General features: G+C 48.7%; 2 protein-coding genes across 3 annotated transcripts in view; both read left to right on the forward strand.

Moving 5' to 3' along the window:
• The window catches only part of PSME4 (proteasome activator subunit 4), an 85,816-nt gene extending 75,075 nt beyond the window's left edge, over nucleotides 1–10,741 (forward strand). Inside the window, 5 exon segments of the mRNA XM_083432428.1 lie at nucleotides 851–1,006; nucleotides 5,178–5,340; nucleotides 6,535–6,668; nucleotides 7,009–7,147; nucleotides 9,070–10,741. Of these exon segments, the coding sequence (XP_083288554.1) occupies nucleotides 851–1,006; nucleotides 5,178–5,340; nucleotides 6,535–6,668; nucleotides 7,009–7,143 (588 nt within the window). The 3' untranslated portion in view covers nucleotides 7,144–7,147; nucleotides 9,070–10,741.
• Nucleotides 10,742–13,557: 2,816 nt separating this feature from the next.
• On the forward strand, nucleotides 13,558–19,227 carry GPR75 (G protein-coupled receptor 75). 2 transcript variants are annotated; one of them, XM_083432666.1, is made up of 2 exons: nucleotides 13,558–13,898; nucleotides 16,801–19,227. In XM_083432666.1, the coding sequence occupies exon 2, from the start codon at nucleotides 16,887–16,889 to the stop codon at nucleotides 18,531–18,533; it is 1,647 nt and encodes a 548-aa protein (XP_083288792.1). In that variant the 5' UTR covers nucleotides 13,558–13,898; nucleotides 16,801–16,886; the 3' UTR covers nucleotides 18,534–19,227. The 2 variants fall into 2 exon arrangements, with proteins under 2 accessions (XP_083288792.1, XP_083288791.1); XM_083432665.1 differs by lacking the exon at nucleotides 13,558–13,898 and adding an exon at nucleotides 14,132–14,578.
• The last annotated feature ends 352 nt before the right edge of the window (nucleotides 19,228–19,579 follow it).

The raw sequence follows: 19,579 nt of genomic DNA on the forward strand, positions 1-19,579 counted from the left end.
AATAACATCTTGGAGGTCCCGGGCCACAGGGAGGTGAGGCTGGCCTCAACCAGAGCCAGGGCTTTTTCGGCTGTGACCCTGATCTGGTGGAACGCTCTGTCACAAGAGACTAGGGCGCTGCGGGACTTGACATCTTTCCTCAGGGCCTGCAAGACAGAGCTGTTCCACCAGGCCTTTGGCCGAGGGACAGTCTGACCCCCTCCTTTGGTTATCCTCACAGAACTCTAGCCTAATGGTTGCCATTAATTTGATTTTGAATTGATTTTAAAATGAATTGGTTTTAGAATACTGTGTTACTTTTATTGTTGTTAGCGGTTCTGAGCCTGGCTTCGGTTGGGGAGGGCTGGATATAAATAAAATATTATTATTATTATTATTATTATTATTATTATTATTATTATTATTATTTATTTCCTCTGGGGTGCAGAGCATCTCTGCTTCCTCTGCTCATGGAGACCTAATGAATTCTGCCCCACCTTTACAGGGTTCATGCCATTAATGAACTAGACAATCTAACCCAGTGGCTAACGCAGTGGTTTGACCTCACCCCTAGAGGCGTACTCCGTTGTCTCTTTAGACAGACGGATGCCAGCAACAAGCCCAGAAGTTAAGCTGTCATCTGAGGAATTAAGGAGAGGGGATTGGGCATGGAAATAGGAGTGAGAGTTAGGACAAATGAGCATTAGAGCAAAAGACCTGCTATGTCTACTTGTAGATAAATTCTGAAATGTAGCTATGGAGAGTTTTTGCTTTCTCTATATGGTGTTTTAAATGCAGGCTGATCCTTGCTTCCACTTAAAGAATTGCCTGTTTAATTTTTTCTAACTGCTGCTATTTTGTTATTTTGCAGACAGCAAAGAATAGTTCCTGGCATGCTAGGTACACAGTGCTAACCTACCTCCAGACCATGGTTTTTTATAATCTTTTTATCTTCCTAAACAATGAAGAAGCGGTAAATGACATCAGATGGCTGATTATAAGACTGCTAGAAGATGAACAGCTTGAGGTGAACAATATACCTGCGCTTGCATTTCTTGACGGCCTGTGAAAAATCCATGTTTGCAAAATAAAAGTTGAACTTCGTAGGTAACGGGGCACCATCCTAGAATCATAGAGTTGGAAGAGACCACAAGGGTCATCGAGTCCAACCCCCTGCCAAGCAGGAAACACCATCAGAGCACTCCTGACATATGGTTGTCAAGCCTCTGTTTAAAGACCTCCAAAGAAGGAGACTCCACCACACTCCTTGGCAGCAAATTCCACTGTCGAACAGCTCTTACTGTCAGGAAGTTCTTCCTAATGTTTAGGTGGAATCTTCTTTCTTGTAGTTTGGATCCATTGCTCCGTGTCCGCTTCTCTGGAGCAGCAGAAAACAACCTTTCTCCCTCCTCTATGTGACATCCTTTTATATATTTGAACATGGCCATCATATCACCCCTTAACCTCCTCTTCTCCAGGCTAAACATGCCCAGCTCCCTTAGCCGTTCCTCATAAGGCATCGTTTCCAGGCCTTTGACCATTTTGGTTGCCCTCCTCTGGACACGTTCCAGTTTGTCAGTGTCCTTCTTGAACTGTGGTGCCCAGAACTGGACACAGTACTCCAGGTGAGGTCTGACCAGAGCAGAATACAGTGGCACTTCCCTTGATCTAGATGCTATACTCCTATTGATGCAGCCCAGAATTGCATTGGCTTTTTTAGCTGCCGCGTCAAAAGCCAATGCAATTCTGGGCTGCATCAATAGGAGTATCCTGCCCAAAGTTTAATCACTTTTAAAAGTTCTGTTGATCTTGGTGGAAGAATTAGGTTTATTCTTTTAAAAATATGATCCATATATGAACCAAACACTGCAAAAACCATAAATTATCAGCAGAAAACACTTGATAGTAGTTTATTACGTTTCCCATGTTCATTTCACACCTGTAATATTCTAGTTAGCTTGTCCATTTCAGCAACACGAAAGCTTTTCCATTATTGTTTCTTACATTTGCTCTGCAAAGGTCCATTCGATTTCCCAATTTTATCAACTACACTCTTTGCTTCTACCATCAGGCCAGCATATTTTTAAGTCTTCCCCTTTGAAACCAGAGGGACTTGAATATGCTTCGCTTTTGTCATGCTCTTTTTGTCATGACATTCCTCCTTTTCTCTGATATAGCATTGTCTTTTACTTTGCCCAGGCACTGAATGCATTTTTAATTACCATATTTTTCGCTCTATAAGACGCACCAGACCACAAGACGCACCTAGTTTTTGGAGGAGGAAAACAAGAAAAAAAAATCTGAATCCCAGAAGCCAGAACAGCAAGAGGGATTGCTGTGCAGTGAAAGCAGCAACCCCTCTTGCTGTTCTGGCTTCTGTGATAGCTGTGCAGCCTGCATTCGCTCCATAAGACGCACACACATTTCTCCTTACTTTTTAGAAGGGAAAAAGTGAGTCTTATAGAGCAAAAAAATACAGTATCTACTGTATATTTAAGAGGTCAGCATAAGTTTGTTTTACGGTTGCTAGTGCTCTCAAGCGATATTTTGATTATATGAAACAGAAGCTGCAAATACAACATTGTTCATGTGTGAGTGAAATAACCATTTATGGAGGCAAATGAACCGAGCGATAGGTTACCAGGGCAACTTTACTGTTGGTTATAATAGTTTCTGAAACATTTTGTTTCCCAAAATGGTAGTTCCTGAAGCAGGTTTGCTAGTGACCTAACTGCTGCAGGAAGCGGTGTTTTGAATTTGAAGCAGTCTTTGGTTCCTGCTTCAGTGTTACATACCCATGAGTTCTGCTTGCATCCTATGAGTGTTACTAGCATCCTTTTACCACTGTTAGTTGGAACATTTATCCTGCTGTCTAAAACAAGCAAACACCCCCCCCCCCCGCTGTTTGCTATTCCCTCTTTAGCAGCAATGCAGACTTGCGGAACTAATTTGTAGAGCAAATTTGCAAATCGCCAGATGAATAGTACGTTCTTGCAAAACAGCAGTACAGATCGGCAAAGCGCCTCCTTGTGTGTAATCTCTTGTGACCTGGTTGCCGTGGAAACCTCAAATCTTGCGGTGGTGGTAATCTTGCGTTTCCTTGCCCTGAGCTGGCAAGCCCTAAAATGGTGCTCACTTGTTACTCCAGTGCTGTTTTGCGCTCTCTCTCTCTCATTCTCTCTCTCTGTGTGTGTGTGTGTGTGTGTGTGTGTGTGTGTGTTACATAAAGACAAGAGCAGCTTCTGCCATCAAGTAGAGGCTAGGTTGTGCCTGGCATGGTTGTTTAGGGTAAAGGAAATAATGGATCCCCCATATCTCCTTCCTTCTTCCCAGCATTTTGGTTCTCAGCTTTGATTTAAACAAAAGGTATCGGAAAGAAAAGCTGCTCTCCCCTTTAAATGTCTCTCATATCCCATTCTCCTCACCCTGGCAGCCGGGTTCTTGCAGTGGGCCTCATTATTTCCAAATCCTGCCCGTTCCAGCCCCTGCCCCTCCCACATCCCATTGCTTTCTTACCTTTTCAAATTCATTCTGTGAGGCTTTTATTCTTTGGATCAAGTCCCTTCTTCCTACTTCCATGGGCACTGTCTTGACCTTGTCAAAACAATAACTAATGGTGTGTCTTTCTCCTGCGAAATTCCCTCTTTCTCTTTCTTCTGGCTCCCTTCTAACTACAGTCGTACCTTGGAAGTCGAACGGAATCCGTTCTGGAAGTCTGTTCGACTTCCAAAATGTTTAGAAACCAAAGCGTGGCTTCTGATTGGCTGCAGGAAGCTCCTGCAGCCAATCAGAAGCCCTGTGGGACGTTTGGCTTCCAAATAACATTCGCAAACTGGAACGCTCACTTCCGGGTTTGCGGCATTTGGAAGCCAAAACGTCCCAAGTACCAAGATGTTCAAGGTACGACTGTACTTTCAAATATGCTACTGTTTCCCCCTGTTCTCAAACCACCCATCTTCCCTATCCAACTATCGGTCTGACCCCTTTCTATGCTTCACTTCCAAATCCCCAGAGCCCCTTCTTACTCCCACTGCCTTGACTTTTCCTCTAGCTCTGCTCATGCATCCTTCGATCTAGTCCCTGCCCGCTGTTCTGAAACTGCTCTCTCAAAGATCCCTGGCGTGATCTGGGCCTCTGTTGCCTAAACTATTGCAGTTTCCTCCTCTCCGGACTCCTGTTGGATTTCCAATTGCTCTGATCATGTCATGCGCCACTCCTTAAATCCCCGTATAAGTGATAAAAGGTAAAGAATCTAAAACACGTAGTTTAACGCTATTCAGAAGTTGATATCTGCTGGCACATTTGCGACTGGCTCTCCAGAGTACAAGCACCTGCCAACACTCTGCATCCAAACCAGCACATTAAATTATACCCTTGAACATAATATTCTAAAGTTTCACAAAGCTAAAAGTCAGCCTGCAGACCCCTTAATAAATGAGCAAAGGAAGTTAACAGGCACTTGAGATCAACTTCCTCTCATTTTTATACTATGCGGGTGGCGCTGTGGTCTAAACCACTGAGCCTTGGGCTTGCCAATCAGAAGGTCGGAGGTTCGAATCCCCACGACAGGGTGTTTTCCCGTTGCTTGGTCCCAGCTCCTGCCAACCTAGCAGTTTGAAAGCACGTCAAAGTGCAAGTAGATAAATAGGTACCACTCTGGCAGGAAGATAAACGGCGTTTCCGTGTGCTGCTCTGGTTTCACCAGAAGCGGCTTAGTCATGTTGGCCACATGACCTGGAAAAACTGTCTGCGGACAAACGTTGGCTCCCTCGGCCAGTAAAGCAAGATGAGCACTGCAACCCCAGAGTCTTTTGCGACTGACTTAACTGTCAGGAGTCCTTTACCTTGACCCCTTTACCTTACTCAAATTAGTGTTAAGCAAGGAGCTTATAGAGCCCATTCTTAAACACACTCTGCTGAGCTGAAAGGTGAAGTGCTAATAGACCCCAGGGTCAGAAGACTTGGCCGCGGAGTGAGCAAACTTGTCACCAAACCGCTTTCATTGACATCCCGTCGCATACATGAAAATTTGCACTTGCAGCTGAATTCAATGCGGGAACTCCTACAGCAAGGAATACCAAGCAAGCCAATCACTGAAATCATGAATTGCTATGGGGTCATTTGAAAAAGATGGGCAAATGCCGACTTGTCGACCAGACTTGTTCACTGGAGTAACTGGTTTCCTCGTCCGTCCCTAGGTGAGAGAGATGGCGGCCACCACATTGAGCGGCTTGCTCCAGTGCCACTTCCTGGTGATTGATGACCCCCTGCAGACTCACTTTGAGCAGCTCTGTAAGAGGAGGCTCCCCAAGAAGAGGAAACGAGACCTCAGCACCGTGGTGGATACCATTCCTCCTGCAGGTAAAGGGAGGGGAGGCATACATGACGGCTTCTTAAGAGGGTCTTCATCCAGGCTTTGGTGTCCTCACATGCCTGAGACTAGTTCACCACTGCTGGAAATGGTTTCAGTCCAAAGCAGTGGAAAAGGTGCTTCATTGGTAGCTGTCAGTCTGCTGGTTCAGGAAACAGGAACCAAACCAGAGTAAACTCAAATTCACAACTGAGGATACTTTGCCAAGGGGGGCAGGAAGTAGGAGGAGGAAGCTAGAAGCATGAGGTTTTAGGAGGTGCAAAGCCCAGGGGTTTGTGAGCACACAGGTGGGCTTCTCAGCAGCTTATGCTTATGTTCTTGCAAGCTACTCAATTGTACTGCAATGCAGTGAGGCATGTTAATTGGGAGCAGCATGCTACTTAGGTGGTGTTTGTTTGTTTTTTGCCTGCTGTTTCTTCTTTCCATCTGCCACCAAACTTGGAAGCGCAGGAGCTGTTGGGAAAGGACTGAAAAGTCGCATGCAGCTCAGATCTCCCTTTTCCCTTTCTGCTTTGACTTGTGGAGAGTTAGAAGGGATACTGTACTACTCCAAGGAGCCCCAAACCCTCCTTTCCATCAAAGAAAAGAAAGGGAGATTTGAAACGGCCTCGGTCCTGTATACCTGAAGGAGCATCTCCATTGTTCTGCCTGGACATTGAGGTCCAGCGCCGAGGGCCTTCTGGCGGTTCCCTCATTGCAAGAAGCAAAGCTACAGGGAACCAGGCAGAGGGCCTTCTCGGTAGTGGCGCCCACCTGTGGAACGCCCTCCCATCAGGTGTCAAAGAGATAAACAACTACCTGACATTTAGAAGACCTCTGAAGGCAGCCCTGTTCAGGGAAGTTTTTAATGTGTGACATTTTAATGTATTTTTAATCTTTGTTGGAAGCCGCCCAGAGTGGCTGGGGAAACCCAGCCAGATGGGCGGGGTACAAATAATAAATTGTTGTTGTTGTTGTTGTTGTTGTTGATACTACTTTTGAGGTCAGCTGGGGAGGCCTTGTTAAGTTTACTCCAGCCACCTGAAACATTGTGAGTAAGGTATCAGCTATCGCCCATTGTATAGTAGACCCATTTTATAGGAAATCTTTAGAAAGAAAGGGCCCTTTCCCCCCCAACACACACATACAAACACAATGTTTTGTTTCTTGTACATAGAAAGCATCAATGACGTTCTCTGTTGCAGATTTGGTGAAGCGCCATGCTGGTGTGCTGGGACTTAGCGCGTGCATTTTATCCAGTCCTTACGACGTGCCCACCTGGATGCCTCAGCTTTTAATGGACCTTAGTGCACATCTGAATGATCCTCAGCCTATTGAGGTAAGAGCCCTCTTACCGCATCCCCTGGCAGCAAGGCTTTCTCACCTGAAACTGTTCTTAACCTGAAGCACCACTTTAGCTAATGGGGCCTCCTGCTGCTGCCGCGCCACCGGAGCGTACTATTTCTGGGTTAGCAGAGTCTGTAACCTGAAGCATATGTAACCTGAAGCGTATGTAACCCGAGGTACCACTGTACTAATTCATAGCTGAGTCCTTAAAGAAAACTGAGAATAAGTTGGCTTATCATGGATTTTTATTTTTTTTAAATTGCCTCTGCCAACACAGGATAGTTGTTTTAAATACGCTGTTTAGATCCATTTCTCTGCTTCTTGCCACACAGATGACAGTGAAAAAAACTTTGTCCAATTTCCGGAGGACCCACCATGATAACTGGCAAGAGCACAAGCAGCAGTTCACTGATGACCAGCTTCTCGTCCTTACTGACCTCTTGGTTTCGCCGTGCTATTATGCATAATGAGGTGAGATTTCATTGTGTGATCGTGGGCCAATAATAGCTTCTTGAAAGCTTTTCTGGATAATCCAGCCGGGCACCGTGCAAACCCAGCTCTAAACTGGCAAGAGATGGGATTTTAGACACGATGAAATTAAATAGATAACAGGGCTGTGGCATAAAACCCAAGGCATCTTTAATGTATTTACAGCTCCATTATCATTAAATTAAATTTGCTTCCCAGCTCAGCTAAAGCCTAGCAAGGGGGTATTTCCATGCTTTGTTGCGTTCGCAAAGTAAAGGAAGGATTGAACTCTGATTAATAAGAATACACACAGAGACTTGAACCAGCAAGACTCTGGGAAGGGTGCATATAATCGTGTCTCTCTGTGCTTGTCCGATCTCTACAGCCCCCTGGGCCAGGCCGTTTTTATTCACACAAAAACTTTTTACAGAGTGTTCGTAAGAACCAATCAGATTTCCTCTGAGCATTTAAACAAACCTCAAGTGGGGACAAAGTTAAACTATAAATGCTAGTTATCCATGCATACTTTTGGGGTAAATGAATAAATACTACAAAGGAGCGAATACAGCAACCCCGGAGGTCATAAACAATCAGTACACATGATAAGAAGGATGGCCAGGAGCACAGTGACCACTATCCCCTTAATGTGAGATCTGTTTCCTGGCCCTAAGATTAACATTTTAAGATTAATATATAAGAAACTGCTTCAAAGGAGCTTGCCTACTATCTTTATGGCCCAGGATGCCTGCCTGGCGAAGCAACTGCTGTGTACTGCTGTGTACATGACGTGAGGAGAGAGAAATGGGCAGTAGAGTCAAAAGGGCATGAAAAGGGCACAAATTTAGAATCTTAGGGGATTTAACCAGAAATTATCGTCAATATATCAAACCCAGTCAATACAATGCTTTCATCGTGGACACGATGGCTTGATGTATATTTTATAATTCCTCATGGTAATCCCATCTGACCCCTACAATGCTTGCTTTGCAAGTTGGAACATGGGTAGGGAATATTTTTTTGTCCTGGTGGATCATATGATGATCTGATCCCCGCCTCCATGGAGCAACCCACCTGTCAAATCACCTGACACTGGGATGGGCAGTGAGTTCAACACTGCTTTGCAATCAAGTTCCCCTTGCCATGCAGCTGATTTAGCCAGACCTGTGCCTGCCTCCCACACCTGATGTCATGTAGGATGTTAGTTGTGGCAAATGTGGGTGTGATTGCGGGGGGCGAGGATAGGGCCTTGCAAGCCAAATTGGGACCTGTGCTGCGCCAAATGTGGTTGCGGGGGGGGGGCAGAGGTTCCCACCCCTGCATTTGACTAACACTGACCAGCACCTCTGGCAGAGCTGGGTGGAGGTTGCACTTGAAAGCAGCCTGGGGGGGTTTGATTAAAGGCATGCTTCACATTAACAAGACATTCCAGGTATAGGACAACCCCGATCCTCCTAAAGAGGGAAGCTGCCATTCATATCCACTGACTGTGATGGCTGGAGAGTGCTGGGGAAATGGACTGCCCCTTTTCCCCATGCTCCTGGCAGGTGGAAAATCCCTTCTTCCATCACAGTCTCCCTCCGCTAGAGCAGCTTTTTGCCAAAGGGCAGTGGCGTAGCGTGGGGGGTGCAGGGGGGCCGGCCGCACCGGGCACAACCTCTGGGGGTTAGGGTTAGGGTGCGCAAATCCACGGGTTAGGGGCACAAATTACTTGCCTTGCCCCGGGTGCTGGCAACCCACGCTACGCCATTGCCAAAGGGCAAGGGGTATAGCTGGCTTCGTCTTTCTGTCCTTGGCAGTTGCGGAGAGGAGAACAGGGAGGAGTGATTATATATATTCGAAATGCAAGCTTTAGCGCAGGCACACACATTCTTTTTCTTGCAAAACATGACCCGAGCTCTCCTTTCTTGTTTCCTTCCGTCTTGCAGGTTCTCGGAAAAAGGAGGGCCCACTGCCATTTCCGCAAAAATAAAGGAAACTCAAAACTAATTTATTGTGTATAGAACCCTTTTGGATATGGTAACTCTGAGGCTTAGCGCTGGAATCCTTTAAGGAAGTACATACCTTAAGTCTCTGTGGGAAGGACTCTTGAGGATTTCTGCTGCACTGGGGAGAGGGGTCTGCCGCAGCGTGACAAGTCTCTGTGTTTGAGGGAGCAATCATGATTTTTTCCTACACTTTCATGTAAATTCCTTGCATTAACCTGAAGCCCTTTAAAAAAAAATCTTATTCTGTGCAGGTGGCTAATGCTGCAACTTCACATTACATACATGGACTTTTGAACCTAATTATCTGCAATTTTGGGTGCTCAAACTCTCCATCTGATCTGCCTGCAAGAGTGTGCATCTGTGAACTGCTGGCCACTCGCTTGTAAGCATAGGCCAAAAATGTCCCCCATAACATTGTTCTGTTTCTTTCCAGTTCCCATGCAATACCAGGCTATGCAGAACTTTGAGCTGAGTTTCTTTTGAAGTCTTTACCTTCTGAGCAAATATTTCCCCCTCTATTGCTGTCCACATCAGAGCAAGAGAGTTGTCCTTTCTGTTGACAGGTTTTTAAGTAAGATTCTCCAGCCAGGTACTGAACCTTAACTTTTGCCTGCCTTCGTAAGCGGCAGTCTTGTTGTTTTTGTCCTCAGTTCAGTAGAGCCCACAGACAAGAGTGTCTCTCAGCTGTTGGTTTTATTTCAGAGAACAAAAGAGTATGTACATATGTTAATAATGAGTGGCTAAAGACTTTTTAAATATTCCCTGTTTGCTAGTCACACATCTTTCCATTTGCCTCGCCACATCTTGGAACAAGTATGTAACTTGCATTTTAAAAAAACCCCAGAAGTACTGTATCTCCCTCCGCCTGCCCGCCCATCCCAAATTTCTTTTCGTTCTGCAACTCTGGTGGCTATTGGCTGGCTGTTTCACAACATGTTCAATATGTGTTACATAGATGTAAAGGACTGTATAAATTGTAGAGGCACTGCACTGGCAAAGCACTGTACAGTTTGCAAAAATTTTACATAATTCATTTGTGAGAATGAACTTTTAAACAATCGCACTTTTAGGTGTTGATAATAGTGCTTTCAGCTTTTTGTATCTGATTCGATGCCAATTTCTTCTGGTTTTTAATATTACCCCCTCCCTCTAATGAGGTGACTTTAGTTTTGGGCTTGATTTTTCATTTAACTTTTTAGTGAATCTGTTGGTTTTTACTACGTAATCTCTGCCACTCTGCCCCCACCCACTCCCTCACTTTGGGAATGCAAGCAAGTGACATACTCTGGTGTGCGGTAAATTATAGAGTACAAGAATGCCTCCCGTGTGGGGGGGGGGGGGAATCATCTGAGAATTGTGTGTATTTTCATCTTCTGCACATCCTGTACTTTTTTCTTTGTAAAAACAGGAATACATATTTTTTTTCTCTTCAATCCTCTGCCTGCTGGGAAACAACACCATGTTTTTAAAGCACAGCAGTGTAACCAGTACAGTATCTCCTGAGAGCTGATACACAGAAATAACTAATGTATAGCATAGTGCCAAAATGCCGCCTTCTCCTTTCAGTTGTGTACTTAGTTTAAAGCTGAATAAATGAATTGTTTGTAAGATCTGTGCGCGCATGGTGTCTTGTTTTTCAGGGGAGAGTTTCTTCAAGATAAGCCTTTTCACCTGAGGATATATATGAAGGGGGGAAAGCTGTTAGCCCTACTGTGTATCAAATTGGTCCCTAGTAGAAAACATGCTTCCTAGAAAACACAGTTGGCTTCATTTAATACTCATACATACATTTTCTTTTAGAGCTCTGGAGCCTCTGTTTCTGGAAACAGCCAAATATCAAGATCTTGGGTTACCTTGAGCTTTTTCTATTTGTTACCAGCAGAAAATTGAGGCTACAAAACAGACCGTTGGTCCTAGAAATAAGGCACTGCCTGAACATGTTTGGGTTAAATTAGGAGGAGAGGCTATATGTAAGCAAACAATAAACGAAAGAAGTCGTAGTCAAATACATCCCTTGGACACCAGTGTACGGCGCAAACCTCTTGGTGATATTCAGAATGTGTGTGATACCCAACATGCTGGCCCAGCTCATAGCACTTGGCAAGCAACAGAACCAACCTAGAGCACACAAAGTGGAACTCAAGGTGGTGTCTCTCAGCGTCGGGAGAGACATAACCGGATGGAAAGAGACAGAAGTCGCAGAATCAGTATTTGTTGCGATGAACATGTCACCTGTCTGTTTCCAGTTGTGCAGCACATATCTCCGGGAACTTGTTTTTCCACTGGGCAGCGTCTTCTGCTCTGCAAAAAGCTAATAATTGAGTTGAGCCTAAAAAGGGATGCAATCTGGAGTTGTTTCTAAACCCTTGCAACTTCTTCCTTTTCCAGGACAGTGTATAAATGTGAAGCTCAGTGGTAGATCAGCTGCAACATGGCGGAAGGGATATGCATGGCTTGGGAAAAGTGGGTTTTCTCCCTGTCTCACAACAATAAAACTATAATAGTTGTGCAGTAGAACTTGTGCACATCCATTGAAGCTGATTTAGGACAGGTAAAGGGACCCCTGGCCATTAGGTCCAGTCGCAGACGACTCTGGGGTTGCAGTGCTCATCTCGCTTTACTGGCCGAGGGAGCCGGTGTACAGCTTCCGGGTCATATGGCCAGCATGACTAAGCCGCTTCTGGCGAACCAGAGCAGCTCACGGAAATGCCGTTTACCTTCCTGCTGGAGTGGTACCTATTTATCTACTTGCACTTTGATGTGCTTTCGAACTACTAGGTTGGCAGGAGCTGGGACTGAGCATTGGGAGCTCAACCCGTCGCGGGGATTCGAACCGCCAACCTTCTAAGCGGCAATCCCTAGGCTCAGTGGTTTAGACCACAGCAGCACCCAAGTCCCTAAGGACAGGTAAAAGCACATAGTTAAACTTTGGAACTCACTCCCACAGGAGGCAATGGTGGCCACCAACTTGATTGGCTTTGGAGGAAAAGTGGGCTAATTCATGGGAGGTAAAGGCTAACCCTGGCTATGAACCATGACGGTTATGCTTCTGCATACCAGTTGCTGGAAGCTGCTGTTCAAGTGCCAAAAGTGCAGTTGAAGCCAAGAGGACTCAGGGCGGCAAATCTCTTGGCTTAGCCAGGCTGGCATGGGAAGGGAGGGGTGAAGGGAAGAGGCTTACCTAGGCTCCTTTGCATCCTTGGCAAGGGGCTGTATCAGTGGCACCCCAGTCCCTTGCACCCTTGGCAATCACCGGCTCGCTCTGTCTTCCTTTGCGATTTTTGTGCACCCCCAGGCTCTGCGCCCATGGCAGGCCAACCTGACCAACGCCTAGGGATGCCCCCAGTCAAGGGTCTCCTGTCGCTAAATTTACTGTGTCTGAAAACCAAGACCACTGAAGTCAAAGGGGGAGCACTGGCAGAACCGCTGCCTTCTGTTTTGACCTTTCTCATGGCTCTCAGAAGCATTGCCGTGGCAAGAAATATGCGTAGGAGACCCCCCGGCCAGTTGAGAGTCGAAAGTGCCCACCCCCTGTCCCCTTGTGTCATAGGTACAGTGGTACCTCAGGTTACATACGCTTCAGGTTACGGACTCCACTAACCCAGAAATAGTACCTCGGGTTAAGAACTTTGCTTCAGGATGAGAACAGAAATTGTACTCCGGCGGCAGCGGGAGGCCCCATTAGCTAAAATGGCGCTTCAGGTTAAGCACGGACCTCCGGAACGAATTAAGTACTTAACCCGAGGTACCACTGTACTTGGAATACAACCTCTTCAACTTGTCCTGGACGGAAGTGAACAGGTCTTGGACTCATGTTCTGAACCTGTTTATGAGCAGCAGAAATGTGGGACAAAGACCCCACTATTTCTCGCCCTGTTACTTGGGTTTCACAGTACTTTCTCCGTAGAACACCTGTGTGCCTGCAATTCGGCACAGGGGCACAAATGATTCTCATTTGCTTCCCTTCAAAGGTCTGACCCCAGGTGCCACCAGAACCTGGGCAGGTGGCAGGGCCAGCTCTCAGTAACTATCCAGGCCTTCTCTCCCCCTTTCATGTTCTTGTCCAGTACTTGGGAGTTATAAAGGTAAAGGTAAAGGGACCCCTGACCATTAGGTCCAGTCGTGACAGACTCTGGGGTTGCAGCGCTCATCTCGCTTTATTGGCTGAGGGAGCCGGCGTACAGCTTCCAGGTCATGTGGCCAGCATGACTAAGCCGCTTCTGGCGAACCAGAGCAGCGCACGGAAACACCATTTACCTTCCCGCCGGAGTGGTACCTATTTATCTACTTGCAATATGACATGCTTTCGAACTGCTAGGTTGGCAGGAGCAGGAACCGAGCAACGGGAGCTCACCCCGTTGTGGGGATTTGAACCGCCGACCTTCTGATCGGCAAGTCCTAGGCTCTGTAGCCATCCTTAAAGATTTTCCACCCTGACTCAAACCCAGCCTCCTGGGGCACCTGAGGATGCCCATTGCAGCCAGAGGAGCATCCCAGAGGACAACCTGCTCAAGAGGAGCCCTCGGGAGCCTTCAATTTGGCTTCAGCTGCCTAGAGCTCAAACCTGCTGATGGATTTATTTGCATTTACACATCCCACCTTTTTCTCCCAGCAGCAGCAGGGGGCGGGGGGGATCTGCACAGGCTTCTCTCCCCTTCCTCCTCCTGCATCTCCCCCACAAACGTCAAAAACAAATCAGCGATGATGCGTGAGCGGCCTGAATCTCTGCTTTGGCGAAACCGGGTACCAAAAAGCCAAAGCGGCTCTTGGTAAGCAAAAGGCGCCTCCCTACGCGCCTAGGGCAGCCCGAAGCGTTTCTCACTCGGATACAAAAGCGTCGCTTCTGCTTGCCCCGGGTCTATTTAGAAAAGAAATGCGAGTGAAAGAGAAAGAGCGCGTCGCTTCCTCCCAGCCTCTAGCTCAGATGCGCAATCGCTGCGCTGCGTGCCGCGCGTGCGGCTCCGGTGCAGCCGCGCGCACTCCCGCCGAGGTGTGTGTGCGCGCGCGCGCGCTGCCCTCCCTTCCCCTCCCGGCCCTTGTTTTTGGGGTCGTGCGCGAGAGCGGAGGCGGGGTGGGCAAGATCCCTCGGGGGCTGCGCGGCGAGCAAACCGGAGGACCCCCCACCCCTGGCCAGGAGCCGCCGTTGCGCATTTGGAGAGCCCCAGCAAAGCGCGCGCCGCCAACCGGGCAGCATCGTGTGCGGGCTTCGCGGTGGCGGCGGCGGCGACACCCCCTCCCTCCTTTCCCATCTCTCTCTCTCTCCATCCCCCCCCCCCTCCAATGCACAAGCGAGGTCCGTCCTCTCCCGCACGTCGGCGATGACTTCAGCGTCCGCCCGCCGCCTCCGGAGCTGCCCTGGGCAGCCCATCCGGGAGAAGGTGCTCCCCGCTCCCTGCGCGCCGAGGCACAAGGCGAGCGGCGCCCGCTGCTTCCCCGGAGCCGGCGCTGGGTAAGGAGACGCTGCCTGGGGTTGGTGGGTAGGGCGGAAGGTGGGTCGCCCTGGGCGCGCTTCGTGCGTCCTGGCCAGGAGGGATGGCGGGCGATGGCCTCGGCCTCCGCTCTGGCCCGAAGCGCACAGGGCTCTCCTCTCCAACCGGACCCTCAAGGCGCATCCCGGCGCGTAATGGCGCCACGGAGCGGCTGGGAGCGTCGGTGGGGTGGGATTCGCTTCTCCCTGTCGGGGGGCTTTGGAAGGGGTTTGGCGGACTCGGGATGAGGATCCGTTTGTTATGAGAATGATAACAGGATGAATGGCAGAACCGCGAGTGGGCAAGAGGGTCGTTGCGCAGAGGGGGCCCCCATGGAGAACAAGGTACTGGTCTTGGTGGGCCTTTGGCCTGATCCAGCCCGGCTCTTCTTACAGTCTGGAGGTAGTTCTTATTCAATTCTACCCCCACCCCCAAAAGGAATCTGTGCCGCAGGAACTGGCTTAGTCTCTGGAGGCAAGCAGGTTGGGTCAGGCCTAAAGAGCTTGGGGTACAGCTCCATTTTTCCAGCGCTGCACTCTTTTCCTTAGGGATGTTATCTCAGGACACCTGCTTAACTCTTTTGAGGTCACCTGTTAGAAGCTGCCTTGGGCCTCCTTGAATGGCCATGTCTGCACTAAAGCAGTCTCATCGGCGCCAGGTTACCAAATCGGCAGAGTAGGCACTAAACTACGGGCCCCATGTCGTTTTGGGGCCCCAAGACAACAGATCTAAATAATATTGATTTAATCTTGAAAGAAAATTATGGTCAAGTATTAGGGGACACGGGTGGCGCTGTGGTCTAAACCACTGAGCCACTTGGGCTTGCTGATCAGAAGGTCGGTGGTTCGAATCCCCGCGACGGGGTGAGTTCCTGTTGCTCGGTCCCTGCTCCTGCCTACCTAGCAGTTCGAAAGCACGTCAAATTGCAAGTAGATAAATACGTACCGCTCTGGTGGGAAGGTAAACGGCGTTTCTGTGCGCTGCTCTGGTTCGCCAGAAACGGCTTAGTCATGCTGGCCGCATGACCCGGAAGCTGTATGCTGGCTCCCTCGGCCAATAAAGCGAGATGAGCGCCACGACCCCAGAGTCGGCCATGACTGGACCTAATGGTCAGGGGTCCCTTTACCTTTTTATTAGGAGATAATTTGCATGGTGCCTCCCGGAGATTTGAACTGCCTAGGGGCCTCCACAGGGCTTAATACGGCACTTGAGTACACAGCTGTTTAAAATGTGGCCTTCTTGGGTTTTCTAATCTGGCCCTCAGAACTTCCCCCACCCAAATGCTTTTGCCTGACTGCACTGTGTCCTTGCACTCCAACAATTATCAAATTTGTTCCTGGATAGGGCAGTTTGGCACTGCAGGTGCAGGAAAAACAACACAGGAGGCAGCAGGCGCTGTGATCCTCCAGCGGTTTGACTTCACCCCCAGAGGCCCACTCCAACAACAGCAAAAAAATCCCCTTGCGGAGCCTCAATTCTCAGAGTTCCCTGGGAAGAAGGATTGATTCTTAAACCATTCTGGGAATATTAGCCCCGTGAGAGAACAGGGGTCTCTTAACACCTCTCAGCACCTTTAACAAACTACAGTTCCCACGGTTTCCTTGTGGGGAGCCACATCTCTTTAAAGAATTTGCTTCTTTAAATGTAAGATGGGGCCAAACTCTTCACTGTAGATGCTGGGAACTGAAACAGGGACTTTAACGATCTTATTCCCTCCCCTTAATGTACAGAAACAATCTTTAATGCTGAACAGTGGTTCCTTCCGCCCTGCCCCCAGAATTAAATAATCAGCAGTCAAAACATTGGGTGTGAACTGTCCGTATTTGATTTTCTTTAACCAGCAAGATACATATGTTACATCAAAAACGTAACAGAGCAGTTCACATAATAGCACAGAATACTGGTTTTAAAGAATAGTGATAAATACAGGCTTTAAAAACAGCCAAAAAAGATACTATTTAAATATAGATAACACCTCTCTCTGTGTTAAAGCAGCAGTTGAGAGCAAATCAAGTTTCAATACAATTACTCTGTGAGATCTTCTGCAGATTTAGAGTGATCGAGTTGGCAGACATAGTTTCCTCTTCATAGCACATCATGGCTGTTAAAAGTACACAGGACAAGACTTGAAGGCCCGATATTAGCTATCCAGTGTCTGTTGACTTACATTTGGACGGGCGTGTGTTTCTGCTTATACAAACAGGCTTCACCCACCATGGACTTCAAGCTTCTAATGGGAGGCGATTGATTCTGAGGTGCCGGAACCGCAGAGCGTTGCTTCCTGTGAGGATGAACCTGACGGGCTGGGCTGAGGCGAAGTGGACAGACCGCTCCAATTCCTCTGCACAGCCACCACCGCCACACCCTCGGGGCAGCAATGACACCTTTTCCTTCCAAGGAGACCTCCAAGACATCATCCACACAGCCACCTTGGTGACATGCACCTTCCTGTTGGCCGTCATCTTCTGCCTGGGCTCCTACGGCAACCTCATCGTCTTCCTGTCCTTCTTCGACCCGGCCTTCCGGAAGTTCCGCACCAACTTTGACTTCATGATCCTCAACCTGTCCTTCTGTGACCTCTTCATCTGCGGAGTGACCGCCCCCATGTTCACCTTCGCCCTGTTCCTGGACTCGGCGGCGGGCATCCCTGACGCTTTCTGCTTCACCTTCCACCTCACCAGCTCCGGTTTCATCATCATGTCCCTCAAGACGGTGGCCGTCATCGCTCTTCACCGGCTCCGCATGGTCTTGGGCAAGCAGCCCAACCGGACGGCCTCTTTCCCTTGCACCCTTTTGCTCACCTTGGCCTTGTGGTCCATGAGCTTCACCCTCGCGACCCTGGCCACCATGAGGACCCAGAAATCCCGCCTCTGCCTCCCCATCTCCAGCCTGGTCATCGGCGAGGGCAAGGTGGTCCCTTACCTGTACGTCATCGACTTCATCTGCTGCGTGGCGGTGGTTTCCGTCTCCTACATCATGATAGCCCAGGCCTTGAGGAAGAACGCCCAGGTGCGTAAATGTCCCCCCATCATCACAGTTGATGCATCCAGGCCTCCGCCGTTGATCGGACCCCTTGCTGCTGGGTGCGCTGACGGCGTGCAGTGCGCCGTGCCCGCCCTCTACAGAAACCAAAACTACAACAAGCTGCAGCACATCCAAACCCACGCGTACACAAAGAACCTCAGCCAGCTGCCTGCAACTGCGGCCAGCAAGTTCCAGCTGGTGTCGACCGTGAACTTGTCGACAGCCAAGGACTCGAAGGCCGTGGTGACGTGTGTCGTCATTGTCCTCTCAGTGTTAGTCTGCTGCCTGCCTCTCGGCATCTCCCTGGTGCAGGACGTTCTGTCCCGGAACAGCGGCTTCATCCTCTACCAGTTCGAACTGTGTGGGTTCACCCTCATCTTCTTCAAGTCCGGGCTGAACCCTTTCATATATTCCCGGAACAGCGCAGGGCTGAGGAGGAGGGTCCTTTGGTGCCTCCAGTACTTCGCCCTCGTCTTCTGCTGCTGCAAGCAGAAGACGCGGCTCCGCGCCGTGGGCAAAGGGAGCCTGGAGGCCAACCGCAACAAGTCGTCCCACCACGAGACCAACTCCGCTTACATGCTGTCTCCGAAGCCTCAGAAGAAGTTTGTGGACCAGGCCTGCGGCCCGAGTCACTCCAAGGAGAGCATGCTGAGCCCAAAGGCTTCCGCCGGCCGCCAGCATTACGGGGCCCAGAGTAGCTCTACCCCTATGAACACTCGCATCGAACCTTATTACAGCATCTATAACAGCTGCCCTTCCCAGGAGGTGAGCACTCCCAACAGCCTGCAGCCCACAAACTCTCCCTTTGGATTCGCCAACTCCTACATTGCCATGCACTATCACGCGATGACGGACGTAGTGAGGGATTTCGACAGTACTTCTGCTAAGCAGATACCAGTTCCCTCGGTGTAGCTACCAGGAGCTGAGACTCTTTAACTTTCGACCGCAATGGCGGCCGACCTTTTTCTTTGTGTGTGTGTCTGTCCGTGCGGCAAATATGCCCCCACGGGTCATCCGAAGCATGATATCGTGCCCCTCTCGTACGCATCGCAGCAGGGATAGCCGTGGACTACAACTCCCATCCACACTGGCCAGGATGATGGGAGTTGTAGTCAAGCAACAACTGGAGCGTGCCAGGGTGGCTCTAAGGCATTTTTGCCTTCAGTCTGCTGAGCAGCTGGCGCATGAAGGGGCAGGAGTAGCTAGGCCTCAGCCAGGCTTCTGAGCTCTCCTGTCCTGGCCTGCTTCTGATATTTGGTTTCGCAGGTTGGCCACATGTTTTCCTACTATCTCTCTAGTTCTCTTTCCCCCCAACTTTCAAGATTTCTGGTTACTAGTCCCCAAGGCTCAGTGGGTCTTATACCCCCCACCCTGCCCAAAGTATTCCCTCCACCACCCTCAAACACAATACTGCTTTTTCTGTCAAAACAGCTGCCAACCACGAAATCACCTGTGGCAACTCTTCTTTAAGACTGGACCGGGTATCGTGTTTCCGTTTTTGTGTGTGTGTGGTATCCCCATGAAAGTGCACGGTTTTAAGCATTGACAGAGCTTTCTAAAAGTTTCTACTCTGAATTGTGTGTATATATATATATATATATATATATATATATATATATATATTACTAGTTTGATGCGGAACCTTGCTTTTCTATTTACAGTGGTACCTCGCAAGACGAATGCCTCGCAAGATGAAAGAGTTTTTTGTTTTTTGAGTTCCTTCGCAAGACGAATTTCCCTTTGGGCTTGCTTCGCAAGATGAAAACGTCTTGCGCCTTTTTCTTAAAACCGCCAATGCATTCCTATGGGAAACTGTCAATGCATTTCCTATGGGAAACCGTGCTTCGCAAGACGAAAAATTCACAAGACAGAAGAACTCGCAGAACGAATTAATTTCGTCTTGCGAGGCACCACTGTATTTATTGAAGAGTGTTTAATTGTGCTGGTTGGCAGAGCAT

This window comes from Podarcis tiliguerta (genome assembly GCF_965153285.1).
Source record: "Podarcis tiliguerta genome assembly, chromosome: 3".
Taxonomy (NCBI): Eukaryota; Metazoa; Chordata; class Lepidosauria; order Squamata; family Lacertidae; genus Podarcis; species Podarcis tiliguerta.